Below are 23,589 nucleotides of genomic sequence, written 5' to 3' on the forward strand. Positions count from 1 at the left end.
TTTTCTAAAAATCCGTTGAATGAACATGTGGCCACAAACATACAAAGATATCTCTGTCAGTTAAGCAAGAGACAACTTGTCCTCAACATAGTCTTGCTTCTGTGAAACTGGCTGTCATTAAGGTCATTAAATAGAGCAAGTCTTCTAGGAAAAAAAAATCATTTTATTATAATAGATCTCCCAACTCAAGATCATCAGAACAAACAAAGATTTTAAATGTATTACAATCCCCAATTCAGTGGATACTTTTACATGCGTTCTGAGTTCTTAAGCTCATTCATCAGAGCATCACATTATTTCTTAAGTGTTCCTTAACATTCATGAAAATTAATTCAACAATGAAATTGCCACTGGACACATACTTGTAGGCTGTGAGGCAGATAAGACTTATAAAGAGAGGAATCAGTCTTCAAAGCCAAAGATTTGGAGTAAGTCACTTACCTAGCTACCATTCTTGACTCTTGGTTGGACATTATTGGGACACTTACTCTACAAAATTTTTATTCTGTATGTATGTATGTATTTAAAAATTTTTAATGTTTATTTTGAGAGAGAGAGAGAGAGAGAGAGAGAGAGAGAAAGAGACAGGGGACAAGGACACAGAGTGAGAGCAGGGGAGGGGCAGAGAGAGAGGGAGACACAGAATCTGAAGCAGGCACCAGGCTCTGAGCTGTCAGCATAAAGCCTGATGTAGGACTTGAACCCACAAACTGTGAGATCATGACCTGAGCTGAAGTCGGACGCTTAACTGACTGAGCCACCCAGGCGCCCCAATTATGTTATTCATATAAGGAACCACTTTCTCTCAAGAAAGGCAAACCAAAAAAAAAAAGCATGTTTTTTCTTAATTTTTTAAAGAAAACACGGCTTTTACATTACATAATAACATAATCAATATAAGTCTTTCAAATTATTCATCTGGTGATTTTTCAAGCTATGAATAACAGATTTATGTAGTAATTCCATCATATTTTCAAATATATTCTTTCTCTTGCTCTTTCTTATTTGGTGGTTCAAAAGAAGAGTCATAACATATAAGAGAGACACTGTTTTAATTTTGCTACTCATTTTTTCGAGGAGGTGTCATTACCCAGCTACATTTGTAGGATTAGATTCAAAAACAGAGAGGTTTATGTGGTTGACAATGACTGGAAAGATTGAAAATTTGTTGGTAAAAGTGAAAACTTGACACTCCCATATACTCCTAAGCATGTTCTGGAGTCTCCATATGGTTTATGGTAAAATCTAATTTTTACTGTTACAGTAGCTACAGAGTGGCAGGATGTGATGATAATGTTCCATGTGGCCAGCTCTTGAGAAAACAAGTCTGATGTGACACAACTCTGTATGAAATCTAATATACAGGCAATGGCCGCCATGTAACAGTAGAACACTTTGGACCCAATATCGTAACTACATGAAAAGCAAATGGTCGGGTCATATGGGTGGGATTGTCACAGACAGCATCAGGGACAAAACATTGAGTTAACACCAAGGTGATCATGTGACCAAGGTGGCACTGTTCAAATAAATTGATCAACGACAAGACTTTTTCAATAAAAAAAATTAACCAAAATGTGTGGCATTGGCAGATCGGTGAAAAATGGTATGAGCAGGTGATCCACAGAGTTAGGCTCAAGTTTTCCACAAGAAAGAGATACAAATAACTGTAGACAAGACAAAGAACAGTTGGCAAAGAACAGTTGGCAACACTGGACAACTGGTCAACCTCAGGAAGCTAAATTTGTTCCTTTTTGTCTGATTTACCCTGAACATTTCAAAAGAAATTCTGTTTAAGAAAATAAAAATAGACCAATTATGCGTGAGTAAATTATACACAATTAAGATTCCATCAGTGCGTCTCATATGTGTTCCAATTCCCATCACCTTATACAACTAATGTTGTAATTTCCAATTTGTAAACATTCGCTAATATCTATCTATCTATCATCTGTTTATTACCTATTTGGCTCTTAAGGGAGCATAGACTATGTACCAGGCTAAGCATTAGAAAAATAACTGCTTTCAAATTTTATATCTGACTTTGTGGCATTTACAAGATTATGGAGAACACAGACATTAATTAATTAACCAAAACTATAAGGGTAGTATATATGAAGAATGATAAATGTAATAACAGAAAAATACAGAAAGCTATGAGAGGAAATAAAGTCTCGAATAGGTAAAGTAACTTTATAGTTAATAATAAAAATCAGGGGCTCCTGAGTGGCTCAGTCGGTTAAGCGTCCGACTTCAGCTCAGGCCATGACCTCGCGGTCCGTGAGTTTCAGCCCCGCGTCGGCTCTGGGCTGATGGCTCAGAGCCTGGAGCCTGCTTCGGATTTTGTGTCTCCCTCTCTCTCTGCCCCTCCCCCGTTCATGCTCTGTCTCTCTCTGTCCCAAAAATAAATAAACGTTAAAAAAAATTTAAAAAAATAATAATAAAAATCAGTTCACTTTTATTGAGTGAATATTATGTATGATGCATTGTACTAAGTACTTTATAGGTATTTTTAAAATGTTTTTATCTGAGTATAGTTGACATACAATGTTACCTTAGTTTCAAGTGTACAACAAATATATTAATCCATTTTTTACGGAGGTTCTTTATGAGAAAATACTATATGTATTTATCTTACAGATGAGAAAATGAGGCAGAGAGGCTAAGTAACTCGCTCACTAAGTCTGATTCCAAAGTTTATGTTCTTAACTATTAATTTAGCTGATAAACGATGGAAACAGGGTCTGTCTACAAAGCTCACTTTATTGAACAGATTGAATTTGTCTATACCTTATAAAATAGGATATCTTTTCATAGTAGATTATATTATTCAGTGTGCATTCAGCTGTCAATTACCTGATCAACAATATTTTGGGGATACAGAAAATGATAGTTTTGCTTCTTACATGACTTTCCCCTTCAAAAACCTGTAGTGAGAAAAGACAGCATCCAACTGGAGTTCTGCTCAGGTCATGATCCCAGGGTCATGAGATTGAGCCCTGAATAGTTCCCCATGCTGGGTGTGGAGCATGCTTAAGATTCTTTCTCTCCCTCTGCCTTCCTCCCAACTCCTGTCTAAGCAACCTCTCTCTCTCTCTCTCTCTCTCTCTCTTCTCAAAAAAAAAAAGTATTGAGAAAAAAGCAGGGGTGGGAGTGTTCCAGGCTGGCTCAGTTTACCGGTAGAGCATGCAACTCTTGATCTCAGGGTTGTAATTTCAAGCCCACATTGGGTGTAGAGATTACTTAATTTTTTTAAAAAATGTATGTCATAGAAGGAAAAGGAAATGATAAATGTGGAAGCCAGACACATTTGGGCTTCTCAGCTATGTGATTTTCGGTAAGCAATTAATCTGTGGGTCTCTACTCATCTTTAAAATGGGGATAACAGCGCCTGGGTGGCTCAGTCGGTTAAAAGTCCGACTTTGACTCAGGTAATGATCTCAAGGTTCCGCATCGGGCTCTGTGCTGAAAGCTCGGAGCCTGTTTTGGATTGTGTCTCCCTCTCTCTCTACCCCTCCCCGACTCACACTCCATCTCTCTTTCTCTCCCTCTGTCTCTCTCTCTCTCAAAACTAAATAAACACTTAGAAATTTAAAAATAAATAACATGGGAATAGCAATTCTGTAATCATAATATTAGTGGGCAGATTAAGTGAAACAACATACATTAAAACAGTACTTGAACTTTGGTGAGCATTGTTATTTCCTTCTCTCCCTCGTGTGTGTGTATGTGTGAGTGTGAAAATCTAAACTTTCTTCAGATGTCAGGAAATATATGATATGTGAAGAAAAATGTTAGACTTAAAGCAATATCTTTCCCGGGACCATTTGTTTATTTTTTTTAAGTACACATGGATCAGACTTCCTTTAACACAGTACCAGTTGGATTCGTGATCTCTTAGATAGGTAGGAAGCAAAGTGTAAAATACCCTGTAATTATTGTTCCTTAAGGAAGTGTGGTAAATATTCTCTATTTTCACATAGGTTCCTCCATCACTGTGTTGCTTAAATCTGTTCAATAAATTAAAAGAAAGTTCAGAATTAACTTGCAAAGATGTAGAGTGAGAATTTAGGAGCCATTGCATCTTCATTTAGTGCCAACCTAGGCTATAAAAATAGAGACAAGGACCCTGAAATCGGAAAATTGGAATAAAGGAGCTGGTTTTAAATAATTGCATATGTGTGTCTGCTTAAACAACAATAGCGCTCTAGGTATCTGTTTAAGTAGAATCCAACACACTATTAACTAGATGTTAAAATTTACAAAAGTAGCGATTTGTTTAGAAGTGTGTTTTACCAGCATCCACAATTTGAATTTCAAGATAAAGATACTTAAAGAACATCTAGTAATAGAAAATTTGAAACAATTAAATGGGATAATACAGAATTAGTAAATATGAAAATGTTACTTTGTAGAAAATATTGAGGAGAAATAAGCTCTCAGGTAGAAAAGCAGCTTTGAAATACGACTGAGAAAAACATGTCCATTGAGGGAGTGACTGATTACGGTTCCGTGGCTTTTCCTTTTTCATTGAAAGTAACATGTACATATGTGATCACGAATATTTTCTAATGCCGATTTTGTTCAGATCCTGCCTGCTCTGACATAACATTGTACTAGGAGCTATAAGTATGCTGGAGCAGGTGCACAAAGAATGAACAAGTCCCCATCTTCTGCAATTACATAAGACCAACTTCGATTTACTCACAGTACATTCTTTTTTTTCTCTGCTGCATTAGCACTCCCCGTTTTCTTATACTATGTAGCACTTAACAAATTGCATTGATTTTTCTCTTTACAGAATTCTACAAAACCATGCAATCCTAGAGCTCCTTGGGGGTTCTTGCTTCGTATTGGAGCGGTACTTGGCTTATTATACGTACTCAGTAAACATTCCTCAGCTCTGCTTATGCTTTGTAGCTGCAAAGTCACCTGAAAGCTTAACCTCTTTAAAAATCAGCTTGTCTTTTGCATTCTTTAGCATTAAAATATTGACAAACAGGTTGGCAGATTTAATAATAAAGTTAGGTATATAATAACTAACTGTGGTAAAATACAATTGTGGATAAAATTTGAGCTATGATACAAATGAAAAATATCTGTCCCATCCTGAAAAAAATCGATTAATAGACAAAAATGAAGGAAGGTACGAAAACCCCAGATCCCAGCAGGCTGGGATATCACTGATAAACTTTACCGAAGTTACAATTTCTTCTGAGGCAAGCTATGTATTTCTGTAAAAGGTATTCATTGCCTACTTCAGGAGTTAATATCTAGAAGTTAATTGGAAGATTTTGTATACTGTTATGGCAGAAGGAGGAAAGTGTCTTACTGAGAGTGGGGAGGAATAAATGGACATCAGGCATGGTCCTGGAGCTGTTATCATGACTTTTCTGTCCGAGAGGTGACAGCAAGTCTCAATCAGCAGTTCTGATCACATTCCTTTAGATAATGGAATTAAACCCCTGCACAGCAATTAGTATAGTATTAAAAACGACTAAAAGTTAGCTCATGATAGTCAACTATGTATGTACATATATAGCCACACATTGGTTTGCAGATATAGAGAAATTTTCCAAAAACGTAAGAAACCAGTAATAGTGATAACTTTGAAAAGAGACAACGGAAGATCATGGTGGGGGGGAAAAGGGAGGAAAATCTTTTATTTTGTACTCTTCTGTAGAAATTGAATGTTTTACTGTAAGAGGGAATAATTTTTACAGTGTGAAAGGAACATATGATGCTACAAATGTAAAAGTGTAAACGTATATAAGAGAAATTATCCACCCTACCTACATACCTAACCTCCAACCCTTTACACACTCAATGCACACTCACACATCTCCTATACAACTGGAAATCTCCTGTACCTCTGTCTTTCATGCTTTGTCATTAGATTGCAGATTTTCATTGTAGATTAAAAGTTGACTTTACTGTAAATGCAGTTAAAGTTGGATCCAGTTCTCATAAGTACATCTTTTCTATAATTTTTTTTTGAGACAGAGAGAGACAGAATGAACGGGGGAGGGTCAGAGAGAGAGGGAGACACAGAATCTGAAACAGGCTCCAGGCTCTGAGTGGTCAGCACAGAGCCCGACGCAGGGCTCGAACTCACAGACCATGAGATCATGACCTGAGCCGAAGTCGGACGCTTAACCGACTGAGCCACCCAGGCGCCCCTCTATAATTTATAAAGAAGGATACATTGTAACTTTATTTCAAAAGTACATTTCTTCTCGTCAATTTCCAAAAGGCTTGCTTCACATTCTTGTTCCTCAGGCTATAAATGATGGGGTTCAACATAGGGCTTACAAAAGTGTAGAAAACGGCAATAATTTTAGACTGCTCCACTGACTTGTCCGTGGGAGGTCTAACATACATGCAGAAGAGTGTCCCGTAAAATACAGTCACTGCCACCAGATGGGAACCACACGTGGAAAAAGCTTTGTGCCTGCCTTCAGCAGAATGCATCCTCAGGATGGCAGTGAGAATGAAGATGTAAGAGATGACAATTATGAGGAGGGAGTTGGAGAGGTTAAATCCTGCTACCACAAACATGGACGTCTCTTTAATGAAAGTGTCAGAGCAGGACAGCTGGATGAGGGGGGGGTCAGCGCAGTAGAAGTGATTAATAATATTGGAGTCACAGAAGGTCAAGCGGTACGTCCACATGGTTTCCATCAGGCCACTAAGGAAGCCGTAGACATAGGGACCAGCAATCAGGCGAATACAGACCCCTCTGGACATCTTGCTGCTGTAAAGCAAAGGGTTACAGATGGCCATGTACCTGTCATAAGCCATTACAGCTAGCATGTATAACTCAGTAATCACCATGGCAATGAAAAAATAACACTGGGTTAAACAAGCAGCATAGGAAATGGTTTTCTTCTCTGATAAGAGGTTCGCCAACATCTTGGGAGTCACATTCGTGGAATAACACAAATCCAAGCCGGACAAACTGGCAAGAAAGAAGTACATGGGGGTGTGGAGGCGTGAATCTATCCTGATCAATACCAACATCCCAAGGTTCCCCCCCACGGTGATTAAGTAGATCACCAGGAAAAGCACAAAGAGGATGGGCTGAAGCTCTGGACGATCTGTTAATCCCAGGAGAACAAATTCGGTCACTAAGGTGGAATTCCCTCTGACCATTTTCTTAGCTGCCAGCATTGTTCACGTAGATGAATTAAAATAAAGTAAGAAGTGAATGAGAAGTCCATCATATATTTCTTCTCTCTCTTTCTCCCCTTCTCCTCCATCTCACACTCTCAATCACTCTCACGCAGGACTATGATCAGCATCTGAGATTGCAGGAGCTGAGACTTTCAAGAAGGTGGTGGCCCCTAGAAGCTAGGTGTGTAATGTGCAGATGGTCCCCAAGAGAATGGCTCATGCGACACCAGCTTGCTTCAGAATGGGGGCCTTATGACCCAAAGTCTGCCGAAAAATGGACTGAACCACCAACAGTCACTTACCGTTCTCTATAAAATCATAGGCTTCACCATGGAGCCTGGGAATGGTTCCAGATGCAATGGTGACATGTGTTTGGAAACACTTCTGCAAGTCAACAGTGCATGCATATGTAGAAGTTCAACTTTTGAGAATTACACTCCCTATGGGTTGTAGGTGAAAACCCCAAATTACAGTGATTTAAAGGAAAGAGATCCTGTTTCACTGTGATATCAATAAAGTACAGGAAATTATGGTATTCATATGTGAATAGGCCAAAGATAATGACCCCAAATGTGAAAATAACAAAGCCCTGCATCAATCACTAATGAAGGAATTTTCATTCAGAAGCATTTGTATGACTAGAGAAAGGGAGACATAGGTTGGGGGAAAAAAAGAAGTGGTCAAAAAGTGGATTGTGCTTGTGGATAAAATTATCAATTCAGATAATATCAATTATAATGAAAGAATAAAATGAGAAACTTTTTCCGGGAGTCGGGAGAATATATTTTCATCATGGATTCTCAATGTTGTCGTGTTATTGTACGTGATAGACTGAATAAGATAAGGGATCAGAACTCAAATACCTCTTAGAGCCAGTTAGATAATAAGGATGAGTGAAGTGGGCTAAGTATAAGGATGAACAGAAATGAAGTAGAGAGTGACTCCCAGGTTAAAAAGCCAGCAGCCACTCAGGCCAGTGGAATTTTTACTACACAATAACGTAAGCCCTATGTTCCAAGATCTTAAGAGCTTCCAAATGTAAACGGGTATGAGGATTCATTATTTAATGTGAAACCTACCATACACAGTGTTGGCAAATAATTTCATTGTTAAGCCTGTCTTTAACCAGAGCATAGAAAAAGAAGTCTGTATGCCTAATTCACTGAAAAGGCAATGTCACCAGCTATATTTGCTGTACGTAAGCTGTTCCCGGGTATTGAACCAAGTACCCTCAAAAGTCAGCTACTTCGACTCAGTGATGTTTCCAGAATGTTGTATGATTTAGTCATTATAATAAGATAATCTTTGAGTACAAACAGCATTGGACACTGCATGTCTGTGAGTCACTTTCCTAGGGAGACAAAGGTGACTGGTAATAGTGCTTGTCTTGAGAGAGCTGGTTGGTATCTTCATAGTAAAAGGGGCATAGGAAGAGAAAATTAAGATTATATGTGATAAGTTCAATAATAAAGATTTGAGCAAAGTTACTAATTAATTGTGTCCAGAAAGACAGGATAGCCTCAAAGAATGGTACCCTTTAACTGGGACTTACAGGATAACTAAGAATTTTCTAGAAAGAGGAGGGCAGGGAGGACTTTCAGACAGTGTGAACAGTACACACAGAGACAGGAGGCTTTCGAGAGAAATCAAAGATAATCCACGTAGACGCAGGGATAAATTTTCTATGGATTAATTCTACAACTTTGGTCTTTGAGAGCAAACTACAATAATTTGAGAATCAGGATATGTGTAAATAGCAAAAGTGTTTTTTCCTCACTTGCCAGAAAAGGTGAGTCTATTTGGAGAATATTCACCTTAACGGTACATGTAAATCTCCCATTTCAATGGCATTAAGACATTCATCTCATCTTTAGATTTGGACAACTATGCCCTAAATACTAGCACCTGGTTGCTCATCATATTACATTTGACAACTAATAAAAGCAATAAAAATATAAAAGAGAAATAGGAATTTAATTTGCCTGTTTCCTACTATCTCCTTTAAATAGGTTCAGCAAGCATGCTCTAAGATTTAAGAAGAGACTACATTTTGATTATAGTTCTTCTTTCCATGCACACAGCCACATCAGTTTTATAAAGCAATGATGCTGTTCTGTTTTATTTTACCTCTAGAAGAACCTGCAACTAATACAGAGCGAGTACAATTAGGAAAGGGGGGGGGAAATGGGGCACACATAAACCTTCAACATGCTGTCATCAGAGTTCTTAGATTAGTACTTTCAAAACTGTATGCACCAGATCAACCGGATATCAGGCAACAAAATAGGTCTATGGTAAAACTAAATTTGAAAACTGCTGAGTTTTTTTTAAATGTTTATTTATTTTTGAGATAGAGAGAGAGAGAGAGAGAGAATACAAGGTGGGGAGGAGCAGAGAGGGAGGGAGAAACAGAATCCGAAGCAGGCTCCAGGCTCTGAGCTGTCAGCACAGAGTCTGATGCAGGGCTCGAACTCATGAACCGCGAGATCATAACTTGAGCTAAAGTCGGATGCTTAACTGACTGAGCCACCCAGGCACCCCAAAGAATGCTGTGTTTTGAAAAAGAGAAGGGAAAATGGGTTTCTCTGCTGCAGGAAGTCTCAGAGCCTTCTATATGCCCGCATGTATTGTGAAGCTATATAAGGTGGGCAAGAATATGCAGCTTTTCCTAAGCTCAGTCGTTCAAAGAGCCTGAGGCATCTCTACTCTCCTTAGACTTAGAAACCCTAATTCCACACGAGCACCAGAGATTGCTAGAACCCTTGCATCTCAATAGCAAAACCAAACACAGGAACGTAAGATCTATCCTGCGCTACTTGGAAAATCACCTTCTTTCAGTAGTGCCACTGGTAGTATACTAAAGCACTTTTGAATTTATCACTGATACATGCTCTCAAAAAAAAATTGTTTGGGGGAAATATAGAGCTTGGAAGAGGACCCCTGTGAATGGGAAGGAATGGAAGCAAGCAGAAAATAGCAAAGAACTCCTAGGGAAATAGAAAGCGATATGACATCAGACCTCTGTTTACCAATCAGAGGTGGACACAAGTCTTTTCTGCTCCCAAGCACATGATCTGTACAGCTGGACCCTAAACACTAGCCCCTGTTTGCACATCGTATCATATCAAGCAAATAATTATGGTTGCTTATTAAGTGTCTATTTGAGTTAAGGTATGTGCTAAATTACCATGTATGTGGATATAACATAGGTTCCACATATTGTAAATATTCTCATATAATTTGCACATACTTTAACTTATCTGTGTTGAAATTATTACATATTCTTTTTAAAATCATGCTTCCCTAGTTGCTTCTCCTCTGTCTTTTTACAGACCTATCTTGCAATCCATGACCCTGTTTCTAAAACCAATGTAATTGAGGGGCATGTGGGTGGCTCAGGCAGTTAAGCATCTGACTTCAGCTCAGGTCATGATCTCGCTATTTGTGAGTTCAAGCCCTGTGTCAGGCTCTGTGCTGACAGCTCAGAGCCTGAAGCCTGCTTCAGATTCTTTGTCTCCATCTCTCTCTGCCCCTCACCTGCCCACACTCTGTCTCTCTTTCTCTCAAAGATAAATAAACATAAAAATGTTTAAAAATAAAATAAAACAAAACCATCTAATTTGAGTTTCTTGCCTGATTCAAATTTTAAAGGCCAAAAGTGTTTGGAAATATGATTCCCAATATCTTTAAAAAAAAAGATATTTGAGATCTGAAATGGGCATATGACAAATATTGTTGGTAAATGTTAAATATTTTTGGTAGCTCTCTATGATAATTCCAAACCAAACATGCTGCATTAGAAGTAAAGCCTTTTATTCCATGGAAATAAGTAGCTGAATAATTTTGGAATACTTAATATATTATTTTTATTTCTATAAGCAAAAGCTTGTAGAGTTTTCTTGCGCTTCTGGGCTCATGTTTAATGGCTGTGGGAACTGCTCTTGAAAGCTCCGTATTTAAATTACTGTACCCAGCACTCCTTGTAGTTGGAAAGATTGCTCACTTATTTGATATTTATTCAAGGAATAGCAAAATTTATCCTCCGTTATTCTTATTTTCTAGCTTCTATATCAATATAGAATGCCAAGTAATTCATACTGAATTATTGGAGAGATTGCTGAACTAGTTTTATAATAGTCATGCACATTTTTCTCTCCGTATGAGAAATGCCACACAGAAAGATAATTAAATTTCAGTGAGGTGGGGAACCGGATATCTTCCTAAAGATTTCCCTCTGGCTTTGGTGTCCAATTTGAAATTTCTGGGTAATAATAAGTCAGTGAAAGAAGCAATGAGTTGTGTTTTTTTATCTATGTCCCTTATTTCAAGAAACATAAGAAAAATAAAATTCTCAGCATAAGGTTTCACTGGTTCAATAATGTCAAATTGCTTTTCTCCGGATTGGAATGATCATAGATAAACAAGATAACAGAGACTACATAGATTTTTCATGCAAATGAACTTGACTCACAAGGATATTGATATGCATATACATTTGTTTCCTATTATGTAACAACGCAAGAAAACAAAACATTACTTTGTAATTTAGTAGGGATTATTGAGCAAAAAATAGGTGTCACATATGGGAAACTGGTACACGTGGTAAATATTTGGCGAAAATTTGGAGTTCCAAGATTTTACTTTCCCACTGAAAATCAGTCAGTCAAAGTGTGTAGCTCACTTCCAAAAGTGTCATTGATATCTCACACCCTGGTGGCTGAAGTGTTCATTTGGGGAATAGTTTGCCCTCTTCAGGGTCCAGTTTAAAGGCACATGTTCAAGGTAACAGGATAACACTGACCTGCTTTCATTTTTGCTAACTATTCCATATGCATAAGGTTGCCATTTCATACTCCTGTAAGATGGATTGAGTGGGAGACTCGGAGATATTGAAGCGAAGGATAGGGACACACAAAATAGGAGGAAGGGTTATTGAAGTTTAGAGTCGGTAATCCAATAAGCATGCAAACTCAACTGTTCTTAAAGACGTAGATAAGCCTGCAAGAATAGCTAGAAAAAGAATGGTACTTTAAGGTAGGAAATGGCAAAACAAGTAAATAATAGGTCATGTAGTTGGTGGAGCCATGCATCTCGTGTGAATATTAATTTCCCAGAAGGAGCACCTTCCTTGTCTACTCTGCCAAATAAACTCCAGTGTCTTCCCCTGTCTTAGTTTTCCATTCCATCGTCTCACAGATTTAAGAGCAGGGTGCATTACCTGGTTACAATGAATGAACCTGTTATAGATCTTGTTACACATTATGGCTTTGTACCAGCCAATGGTATCATAAAACCCCTTTTGAATCTTCGTTTAGAAAGCGATCTTTGGGGCACCTGGGTGGCTCAGTCTGTGAAGTGTCCAACTTCAGCTCAGGTCATGATCTCACAGCTAGTGAGTTTGAGCCCCTCATTGAGCTGTGTGCTGACAGCTCAGAGCCTGGATCCTATTGTGTGTCTCCCTCTCTGCCCCTCCTCTGTTCACACTCTGTCTCTCGATCTCTCTCAAAAATAAATGAAATTTTTTAAATAAATAAATAAATAAACATATAAACACTAAATTTTTTATTTTTTTTAATTTAGGAAGCAGTCATTTAACCTTGATATAGCGACTTTCTTTCTGTGAACTTGAGTCCTCATCTATTCAATATCATACTTTGGCTACATAATTTCTAAAATGTCCATCATTTATAACATTCTGATTCAGGATTTATGTAGTTACAAATCCTATACCCATTATTAGCCATGTGTCTCAGTTTAATTAAATTTACCCCAAACATTTCTCTCCCAAATAATTGAAAAAGAGATTTATTGAGTTCTATGAGAGTTTTATTTTTGCCAGAATGAATATAATAATTCTTTCTTGAATTTTTTCTCTTTTCAATTATTTGATTTTTTTGGAGGGGGAACTGTTCTTCCAACAGATACTATTCTTTTTTTTAAATGTGTATTTATTTTTGAGGAAGAGAGAGAGAGAGAGAGAGCATGGAGGGGCAGAGAGAAAGGGAGACAGAGGATCCCAAGCAGGCTCAGCACCATCAGCACAGAACCAGACCTGGGCTCAAATCCACCAACCATGAGGTCATGACCTGAGCCGAAACCAAGAGTCAGGTGCTCAACCAACTGGGCCACCTAGATGACCCAACAGATATTATTATTTTAAAAATTATGAGAATATCAGGTGCTCCCTCTCATATGGTTATTCAATATGTGTTAAACTATTGAATGGATGAAGAGAATGTTATTTTCAAAGTAAATTGATTAGTGTAAACTCATTAATTCCCACGAGAGTTTGATATTTTCTAGTGACCAATCTAAATAAAAATACATACAAACTCATTGTAGCTGGCCAAGAAATTAAGCTAACATTGAAAGCTCCTTTCGTGGCCACTAACTCTTATGGTGAAGATCCAAAAATAAAACAGGAAGAGAAACTTCAAGTGTAGAAGTCAGAATTGTCACTCTTACCTGATCCCAGGAAAGATTCTTTCGGAGACACGAGTGGTCCAAATGATGGGGTGCCGGGAGTGATTTATACCCAAATTGTAATTTGAAGCTCCTATTCCTAAGATATTTTTCAACATATACTGAAAAAACAATGACAATATTACTAAAAGAGAAAATTCCCAGGAAATAGTAACTTAGGCAGACTTATACTAATTAGAGTCTTGGGATTTCCCCCTTGTGACTGAATCAGTTTGTAATAATTTTGAGCTGATTCCTTTCAGTGGTTAGGAGTTTATTCTCATGGAATTTTTGCATTATGGACGACAATTTATTCTCATCAGATAAACAGAACAATGAATAACATCATAAAATAATGATTCAATTCATGGTCTTTGATGTTTTTATGATTTTTCCTGTTCTAAATTGTGTTTTATCCATACAATTGCTATTGAATGAATGTTTGCTGAAAGGACTTTCATATCCAGAATTAAGTGATTAAATTATAACACCCAGTGAGTAAAATCATGTGGGCAGGATAGCATAACGAGTTGTGTAGAGTTCATTCAAGATGTTAAGTTCATTTCTTAACTGGGTTATTTGTTTTTTGGGTGTTAAATTTGATTATGTTTTTATAGATTCTGGATAATAATCCTGTAGCGGCCAGTTACATATAAAGAGTCGGGACACAGAGGCTTTTCTTTCCAGGAAGCAGCTTTTTTATTCGTGCTGGCATGAGCTTAGTGGGCTAAGACCCAAAAGGCTGAGCTCCGAGCACAGTGAGGGGTTGCCTTTTGTACAATTTTTGCTCCTTTGTCTCCCGTATATGGTATCATACGGTCTGAATGGGCAGTCTGTGTTACAGAGTCATGAAGAATGCCATGTACCTATACATAGCCAGGTTGCCTTCCCTTGTCTTGAGATTTTTACCACATTCCTTAAGGAGGCATTGTACCACAACCCTTTATCAAATATGTCTTTTGCAAATATCTCCTCCCATTTTGCAGGCTGCTTTTTAGTTTTGTCAGTTGTTTCCTTCACTGCGCAGAAGCTTTTTATGTTGATGAAGTCCCAATAGTTCATGTTTGCTTCTGTTTCCATTGCATTCTGTGATGCATCTAGAAAGAAGTTGCTCTGACCAGTGTCAAAGAGGTTGCTGCCTGTTTTCCCTAGGATTTTGATGGTTTCCTGGCTCCCATTTAGGTCTTTCATCCATTTCGAATTTATTTTTGTGTATGGTGTAAGAAAGTGGTCCAGTTTCATTCTTCTACATGTCACCGTCCAGTTTTCCCAACACCATTTGTTGAAGAGACTGTCTTTTTTCCACTGGCTATTCTTTCCTGCTTTGTCAAAGATGAGTTGACCATGTAGTTATGAGTCTATTTCGGGGTTCTCTTTTCTGTTCCATTGATCTATGTGTCTGTTTTTCTGCCAGTACCATATTGTCTTGATGACTACAACTTTACGATATAGCTTGAAATCCAGGATCATGATGCCTCCAGTTTTGATTTGTTGTTTTTGTTTTTGTTTTTGTTTTTCAGGACTGTCTTGGCAGTTTCAGGTCCTTTGTGGTTCCATACTAATTTTAGAATTGTTTGATCTATCTGTACAATGAATACTGTTTCCTTAAGATTCGTCTTCCCTTCCAGACTATTAATTCCAAGAGAATGAGAAACTAAAATTTTAATTCACTATATACACAACACTCCGCACAGTGACTAGAACATGCTAGTCATAAATACATATTGAGTGACTTTATTGAAAAAAAATAGAGTAGGATTTCACCCACAAATATCTTTTAGTTGACATGGTGTTTTCAAATTGACACACTTTGCACTACTTGCAAGATCATGAAATTCTTCTAAAGATCAATATAATTTGAATTCACATGGCTTGCATTCTAGTATGGAAGCAAATGATGAGACCTGAATAGCAGCTTCATCCATTAAAGGGCAAATGCTCTAAGGTTTTAGAAGACATCTAAACTTATTATCTTCTAACCCATCATCCTAACTTCACAACCTGATTTCATTTGTTGGCCTTATGATTGAATATAGTGTGAAAGGCACACAAATGTCAGTTACAAAGTAGAATAGGAACGTAATACAGAAAATGTTCACTTCTACCTCCAAAAAAGTCTAGCAAGATAACCTATATGTGATGACTTTATATCCATGGTGACTAGATCAAGGGAGGAAGAAATAAAAAAGAGGTCTTTCAAGGTAAAAGTCATGATTTTTAATTGTAATCACATCTTTCTGTGTGAGTTTATAACAGGTTGGTAGAAGAATTTTCTTTTGCCCTGGACATTACACTTTCATTAAGCCTGATACTGAAGACAGTCCGACACTTAATGAAACAACCCAAGTTCTGATAACACATAGATGTATAAATAGTGGTACATTTTTAAAACGTAAAGCTACTCAGTAACAGAAAATATATCAAATTATGGATCTATACGTCAACTGGATGATTTTCCAAAATATTTTGGCAACTCGGAGAATGTACACACAAAAGACTATATATGGTTTGATTCCATTTATATGAATATAGCAAGAAAAAGGCATATCTGTGATTAGCAAAGGCGGGGTATGCAGGGAAGTAATTGTCATAAAAGGGATAAAAAGGAAATTTGGGAAGTGATGAAATCCCGTATATGTCAATCAATAGTGGTGACAGTCCTATGGATACACATTTGTCAAAACACCCAAATTGTACTTAAAATGGACACATTTGTACCCATTACCTCTTATAGTTCACTGTCTCCACAGGGATCAGTTGTTTGTGAAAAAAAATACATGCATCCATTAATAGAATAAAAGGTTAAAATTATATGGTCATCTCAATAGAGGCAGAAAAACATTTGACAAAATTCAATGTCCTATCATGAAAACTCTCAACAAATTGGGTATAAAAAGAGCATACATCAATATAATAAAGGCTATATATGACAAGCCCACAGCTAACATCATACTCAATGGTGGAAAGGTGAAACCTTTCCTTTATGGTTAAAAACAAGACATAGGTGTCCACAATCACCACTCCCAGTGAACAAAATACTGGAAGTCCAAGCTAGAACAATTAGGCAAAAAAAAAAGTATCCAATATCTGAAAGAAATAAGTAAAATTATATTTGCAGATAATAGATCTTCTACATAGGAAAACCTAAAGACACTACCAAATAACTGTTAGAGCTAATAAATAAATTCAGTAAGTTTATGCAGAATGCAAAATCAACAAGTAAAAAATAAGTTGCATTTTTACATACTAATAATGTACTATTTGGGAAAGAAATAAAGAAAAAAATCCAATAGCACCAAGATCAATAAAATACTTAGGAATGATTTTAACCAAAGCATGAAAAGATCTGTCCACTGGGGTGCCTGAGTAGATCAGTAGATTGAGCTCTTGGTTTCAGCTCGTGTCATGATCTCACAGCTCCTGAGTTCGAGTCCCACATCAGGCTCCTTGCTGACTGTGCAGAGCTGCTTGGAATTGTCTCTCTCCCTTTCCACCTCCCCCACTTGTATGCTCAGTTCTTCCTCCCTTTCTCTCTCTCTCTCTCTCTCTCTCTCTCTCTCTCTAAGTAAATAAATGAAGTAAAAAGAAATCTGTGCAAATCTAAAAACAAAAAGTCTTTGATGAAAGAAATTGAAGAAGACATAAACAAAAAGATACCCAGTGTTTATGGATTGAAAGAGAGTTAAAATTGTTAAAATGTGCATACTACCCAAAGCCATCTGTAGATCTAATGCAATTCCAATAAAAAATCCAATGACATTTTTCACTGTAACAAGGTAAATAATCCTAAAATTCATATGGAACAACAACAACAACAAAAAGACCTTAAATAGCCAAAGCAGTCATGAGAAAGGACAAAGCCAGAGGCATCACACTTCCTGATTTTAAATTATTTTACAAAGTTATAGTAGTACAAACAAGATGGTATTGGTACCAAAAACAGACATATAGACCAAAGAAACAGAATTGAGAGCCAAGAAATAAACCCGTGCATATACGGTCAACTAATATTTGACAAGGGAGTTAAAAAATACTCCATGTGGAAAGGAGAGTTTCTTCGGTGAGTGGTGCTGGGAAGAGGATGACCACATGCAGAACAATTAAATTGGAGCTCTATTTTATACCACACATAAAAAATTAACTTGCAATAAATTAATAACTTAAGCATAAAACCTGCCATAGGAAAAATGTTCCTTGGTATTCGTCTCGGCAATGGCTTTTTGTATGTGAAATCAAAAGTACAAGCAAGAAAAGAAAAATTAGACTGCATCAAACTTAAAGCTTCTGCACAGCAAAAAAAAAAAAAAAAAAAAAAACTATCAACAAAATGAAAAGACAACCTATGGGTTGGGAGAGAATATTTGCAAACAATATATCAGAGAAGACACTAATATCCAAAATATATTAAAAAAATACAGCTTAATACAAAAACAAATAAGCCTGTTTAGAAGTGGGCGAATGGCCTGAATAGAAATTTTTCCAAAGAAGACATACAAATGGCCAATAGGTAATGAAAAGCTGCTTATCGCAAAACATCATGGAAATGCAAAGGAAAACCACAGCGCGATGCAACTTCACAGCTATTAGGTGGCTATTATCAAAAAGACAAGAGATAGTAAGTGCTGGAGAGGATGTGGAGAAAAAGGAACCCATGTGCGTTGCTGATGGGAACATAAATCTATATAGACAATATGGAAACAGTATGGAGCTTCTTCAAAAAATCAAAAATAAAACTATCATATGACCCAGTTAGCCCCCTTCTGGGGATATGTACAGCCGGTGGAAATGAAATCATAATCTTGAAGAGATCGGTGCACCTTCACGTTCATTGCAGCAAAACTCACAAGATTCAAGACACGGAAACAATGTTAGTGTCCATTTGCAGATGAACGGTTAAGACGATGTGGTATTTATATACAACGGAATATTACTCCATCATTTAAAAAGTGGAAATTGCCATTTGTAACATTGGATGAGGGCACTATACTAAGTGAAATAAGTGAGATAGACTAAGACCATATGATCTAAATTCTTTTTGAATATGTTTGTTTATTTTGAGAGAGAGAGAGAGAGAGAGAGCAGGAGCCAGGGGCAGAGGGAGAGAAAGAGAAAATCTCAAGCAGGATCCGCACTCAACATGGAGCCTGACACAGGGTTCAATCCCATGACCGAGGGATCATGACTTGAGCTGAAATTAAAAGTTGAATGGTCAACTAACTGAACCACCCGGGGGGCCCAGTATGATCTAACTTTTATGTGGATTCTAAGAAAGTCAGATTCACATAAACAGAGGATACAGGGCTGGTTGTCAGGTGGGGGGGATGTGGGAAATGGGGAAATGTTGGTCAAAGGCTACAAGCCTTCAGTTATAAGATGAATAACCTCAAGGGAATCTAACGTACAACACGGTGACTGTAGTTAACAATACTGTACTGTATACTTGAAAATGCTAAGAGAGTAGATCTTAAATGTTTCACCGTGACCACCACAGGAAAAAAAATGTGTTTATACAACATGAAAGATGTGTTAACAGTCTTGTGATAATCATTTCATAACATATACATGTATCGTTACAATGTACACTGTAAGCATACACAATGTTATATGTCAATTATCTCTCATTTTATAAATAAAATTTATAACTTTATCTCATTTTATAAATAAAACACTAAACTTTGTAAATTTCCAAGATTAAAATCATAAGGCATATGTTCTCTGACAACAGAACGAAATGACAAATATGTAACAATGAAATATCTTTTAAACTCTCAAATATACAATAATTAAGCACTATCTTCTATAATAGCTCAAAGGTTAAAGAAGAGGTGCTGGAAAGAAAAAGAAAATAGTGCAAAATGAATGTAAAAATTACCAAAAATTAGCAGTTTTCGGCTAAAGTGGTGTTTAGGTAAAGGGTATAAATGTTTATATGAGAAAAAGCAACACTCAAATCAATAATCCAAATTTTCACTTATAAACTAGAAATGAAGAAAAAGGACATTGCCCGGCATTTCTAAACTTTTCACATCCAAGTGATACTGAAAGCATTCTTTCTTTTCCTAGACCTGGGTACGTAGATTCAGGCTTGCAGATCAGAGGGAAAAAGTAGGTCCCTATAGTTCAGAGGTCATAGACTGGATCCACAAACTCAGAGCTAGGGAAAAAAAAAAGATCACCCTATTCCTCTCTTCTCCATTCCCACACTGACCATTATATGAGCACATTCACAAGGAACGGGAAGACTATCATGATCCATGCTTTTTGGATTTACTTAGTAACTCAGAGGAGATGGACAGAAGGATGTGTTTCACAAGCACTCCTAGCCCCAAAAGATAGATAATAATAAGAATAGAACTAACGTAAGGAGTGGAACTGAGAACATCATCATTGTAAACAATAAGAACACGGGAATGTTCCATGCCATACTAAGTGGGAGTTTTCAATTACAACAGTGCTCCTCAAATTTAATGTGTTTACAAATCACCTATGATTTGATTAAAACACAAGTTTGGATATAGTGCATCTAAGGTGCAGAATGTGGTGATCCTACATTTCTAACAAAGTCCAAGGTGATACTGTTGCTGCTGGTGTATGGACCACATGTTGAGGTGCAAGAATGCAGATTTATAAGTGAAGCTCATCTTTTCCCCAGACTTGAGATTTTTAGCTGAGATGTTTGAGACTTATTCATAGAGAATATAAAAATACATCATTAGAATACAAAGATATTGAGCCCAAGTTTTAGTGACGATTCATTGGAAATCAGGGTCAGTCCCATCTTAGCGACCTATTTCCTCTGAGGACATTTTTCAAGGCTTGCTTTACATCCTTGTTCCGCAGACTGTATATCAATGGATTAAGCACCGGACTTACAAAAGTGTAGAAGACAGCTATTATTTTGGATTCCTCTACAGTCTTATCTGTTGGTGGTCTTACATACATGCAGAAGAGCGTCCCATAAAAGAGGGTCACAGCCATCATGTGGGAGCCACAGGTGGAGAATGCCTTGCGCCTGCCCTCTGCCGATTTGATCCGGAGGATGGCACTAATAATGAAGGCATAGGACACCAGGATGATGCAGAGTGAGTTGGAGAGATTGAAGCCAGCTGATATGAGCATGGCATGCTCTTTGACATACGTATCAGAGCAAGAAAGCTTAATCAGCGGTGGGTCAGCACAGTAGAAGTGGTTGATGACATTGGATCTACAGAAGTTCAAGCGGAAGGTCAGGATGGCCTGGAACAGCCCATCTGAGAAGCCATAGACATAAGGCAGTGTGGCCAAACAGAGGCAGATACGCCTGGACATTTTCATACTATAGCGCAGAGGGTTACATATGGCCACGTAGCGGTCATAGGCCATTGCCGCCAATATGTAAATCTCAGTGAGGAGAAGCGCAATGAAAATGTAACATTGTGTAAAGCAGCCAACAAAGGTGATGGTCTTCTTCTCCGATAAGAAATTAGTCAACATCTGCAGGGTTGCATTTGAGGTGTAACACAAGTCCACAAAGGCCAAATTAGTGAGGAAGAAGTACATGGGTGTGTGGAGGCAAGAGTCCAGTCTGATCAACAGCATCATGCCCAGGTTGCCCGAGAGGGTGACAAGATACAAAACCAGAAACAGCACAAAGAGGAGAAGTTGGAGTTCAGGCCGGTCTGTGAGCCCCAGGAGAATGAATTCTGCTATTGCACTGGCGTTTGAGATGGACATTTTCTGAGAGTCTGGACCTGCGTTGGAAACAATGGAAGTCAAGCAGACAGAAAGGCACAAATCCTACTTCTGACTGTTGAAATGATTTTCCTCAATATCTCCATGTGTCATTCAAAATGAACGTTACCATAAACAGACTTTGTGCTTCTGCTAAGCCATTATTTCATTTGTCTTTGTACGGAATTACTATTATATTTCTCTCTGTATAACTGTAGTCGCACCTATAGCTATACCTATAGATAACTGTACATAATACCTATTCCGTTATCCATGTTTACAACCGAGCTACACGTCCCCTCTCCCCCTTCAAAATTTTTTCCTCTCAAACTGTACTTATCCGATAAGGTGCAGTATGTTTTATGCATCCAGCACACCTTACATACCTCTAACTCACTCTGTAGCACATTCTATCACTTTTCTTCTCATTCTATCTACTTTCCACTCCTCATATATTCCTTCCTCCGGGACAGGGACAAAGTCCAGCTCATTATCGAACTGTGGCTTCTAATTGCACATTTACAGATTCAATTTTAGGAAAAAAAAGAAAAGAATAGCGGAAGCATGAAAAATGGATTAATTACACATGTTTTACTCATCTCTGCATCCCAATGGAGCTTGTCATGATGTCGTGCCCTCAGGAGAATTAAGAGCTTTTTGAGTTTTAGTGTACAAAGCAATTGTTGGGAAGGCTTCTTAAGAAAAGTTATAGGAAGTTTATGTGAGATACTTTCATGTGGGATATGGGGAACTTCATATGTAACAAGTAACCAGGAGATTATAATGCAGATGTTCCCAGATTCACAATTTTAAAAAGGACAATCACTTTGGTCGAATAAACTTACAGCAAATAAACGAGTGAAGAATCATCTAATCAAATGAATTCTCACTCATTATTTTGAGAACAGTCTACAGCAATATAGATATATAATGTGCTGATAAGGAAGTAAGTTTTGCATGGTTAGTATTTAAGTTGTTAATCACAACTTGTACCCATCCAGAAGTAGGACAAATTCTATGGGTTTTTTGCTCTCCTTTACATCATAACCGGTGCTTAGTTTCATCTTCCTTTTTCTCAAATGTTCTTTTTCTTGCCCTTCCTCTCATATTCAATTTTTTGAATCCTGCCCAATTCTTGTCTCATTTCAAAATGAGTCACTGAAACTTACTTTAGTATAGGTTTTAGAGAGACAACAGCAATGTCTTTTTGTGCTTTATCTCCTTTATCCAGAGAGTAGGTACTTAACATTTGCTGAATACACTAACAACACTTGCTGATAATGAGCAATGATCCTTAACCGTGGGTTACTTCATTTCCTCATTCGTAAGTGGGAGTGATGATATCTGTTCTACCTCGCTCAAGAGTCATTGTGGATATCAAACTAGATGTTCATAAAATAAGTATCATGTGATGAGGCACAGCCGATGCAAAAGTGAACAAAACCACCTTCAAAATCCCTGCCCTTCCGACCTTCACATACAGTAGACAGAGACACAGATTAGTGCAAGGAAGTAAATGGTGATTCAAATGGCATTGTTAAGGAGGGAAAAAAATGGAGTTTCGTGAAGCAGGTGTTCAGCTTTTAAGTAGTAACATCGGGGAAGCACGTCTGAAAAGATGACCTTTTTTGGCAACAAACTGAAGGAGGACGAGAACAAGCAATAATCTTACTTTACGAAGGGTGTTCCAGGAAGGACAAGGAACAGAGGCAAAGTCACCGTGTGGGGTCTTTCTTTGTGGATAGTGGCAGTGTCTCTTCAGGAAGTGGCCAGCAGGAAACTGCCCTCTAAACAGTGTATTTCTCTAAATGACACACATCAGTAGGGTGGCTTAGATGATTTCACATCTGTTTGCACCCAGGAACCCTCAGAAAGGATGTAGATAGTGGTCCCCAGGACAGAGAAAGATGGAAAGTAAAAGATCAGAATGTGGGCTTTACAGATTTACAGACACTATAGAACTTGGACTTAAGGCTTTCATTTGTAGAAAAACTCATTTGTCGCATGTCACTTAATGAATACCTGTGGGAACTGAAAGAGTCTTGATTCGTGAGATGGTGACTTGTGTGGGATCCAGAAATACCCACTGGAAAGTAGAGCAGAAGTTCTGATAAATGGGAAGAAAAAAAAAAAAAGATAATGAATAGCATAGCGTGTGCTTACAGAAAGAACGTCACAGACGACCCAGCTGCCTGTATAAGGCCAGAGCAAAAGGTGAACATTCTTAACGGGGGGTTCAGAGTG

The 23,589-nt window shown here is 37.7% G+C and overlaps 2 protein-coding genes across 3 annotated transcripts; both read right to left on the reverse strand.

The window, feature by feature from the left end:
* Window positions 1–5,444: 5,444 nt before the first annotated feature.
* LOC102968985 (olfactory receptor 1030) lies at window positions 5,445–7,170 on the reverse strand. Of its 2 annotated transcripts, XM_015540518.1 has the most exons (2): window positions 6,256–7,152; window positions 5,445–5,465 (listed from the first exon to the last, which is right to left on the reverse strand). In XM_015540518.1, the coding sequence occupies exons 1-2, from the start codon at window positions 7,150–7,152 to the stop codon at window positions 5,445–5,447; spliced, it is 918 nt and encodes a 305-aa protein (XP_015396004.1). The 2 variants fall into 2 exon arrangements, with proteins under 2 accessions (XP_015396004.1, XP_007088846.1); XM_007088784.1 differs by lacking the exon at window positions 5,445–5,465 and having other exon boundaries at window positions 6,214–7,170.
* Window positions 7,171–20,403: 13,233 nt separating this feature from the next.
* LOC102960277 (olfactory receptor 5M11) lies at window positions 20,404–21,351 on the reverse strand. The gene has a single exon (XM_015540512.2). It carries the CDS (start codon window positions 21,346–21,348, stop codon window positions 20,404–20,406), a length of 945 nt encoding a protein of 314 aa, XP_015395998.2. The 5' UTR covers window positions 21,349–21,351.
* Between the last annotated feature and the right edge of the window lie 2,238 nt (window positions 21,352–23,589).

Source organism: Panthera tigris, chromosome D1, assembly GCF_018350195.1.
Source record: "Panthera tigris isolate Pti1 chromosome D1, P.tigris_Pti1_mat1.1, whole genome shotgun sequence".
Lineage (NCBI taxonomy): Eukaryota > Metazoa > Chordata > Mammalia > Carnivora > Felidae > Panthera > Panthera tigris.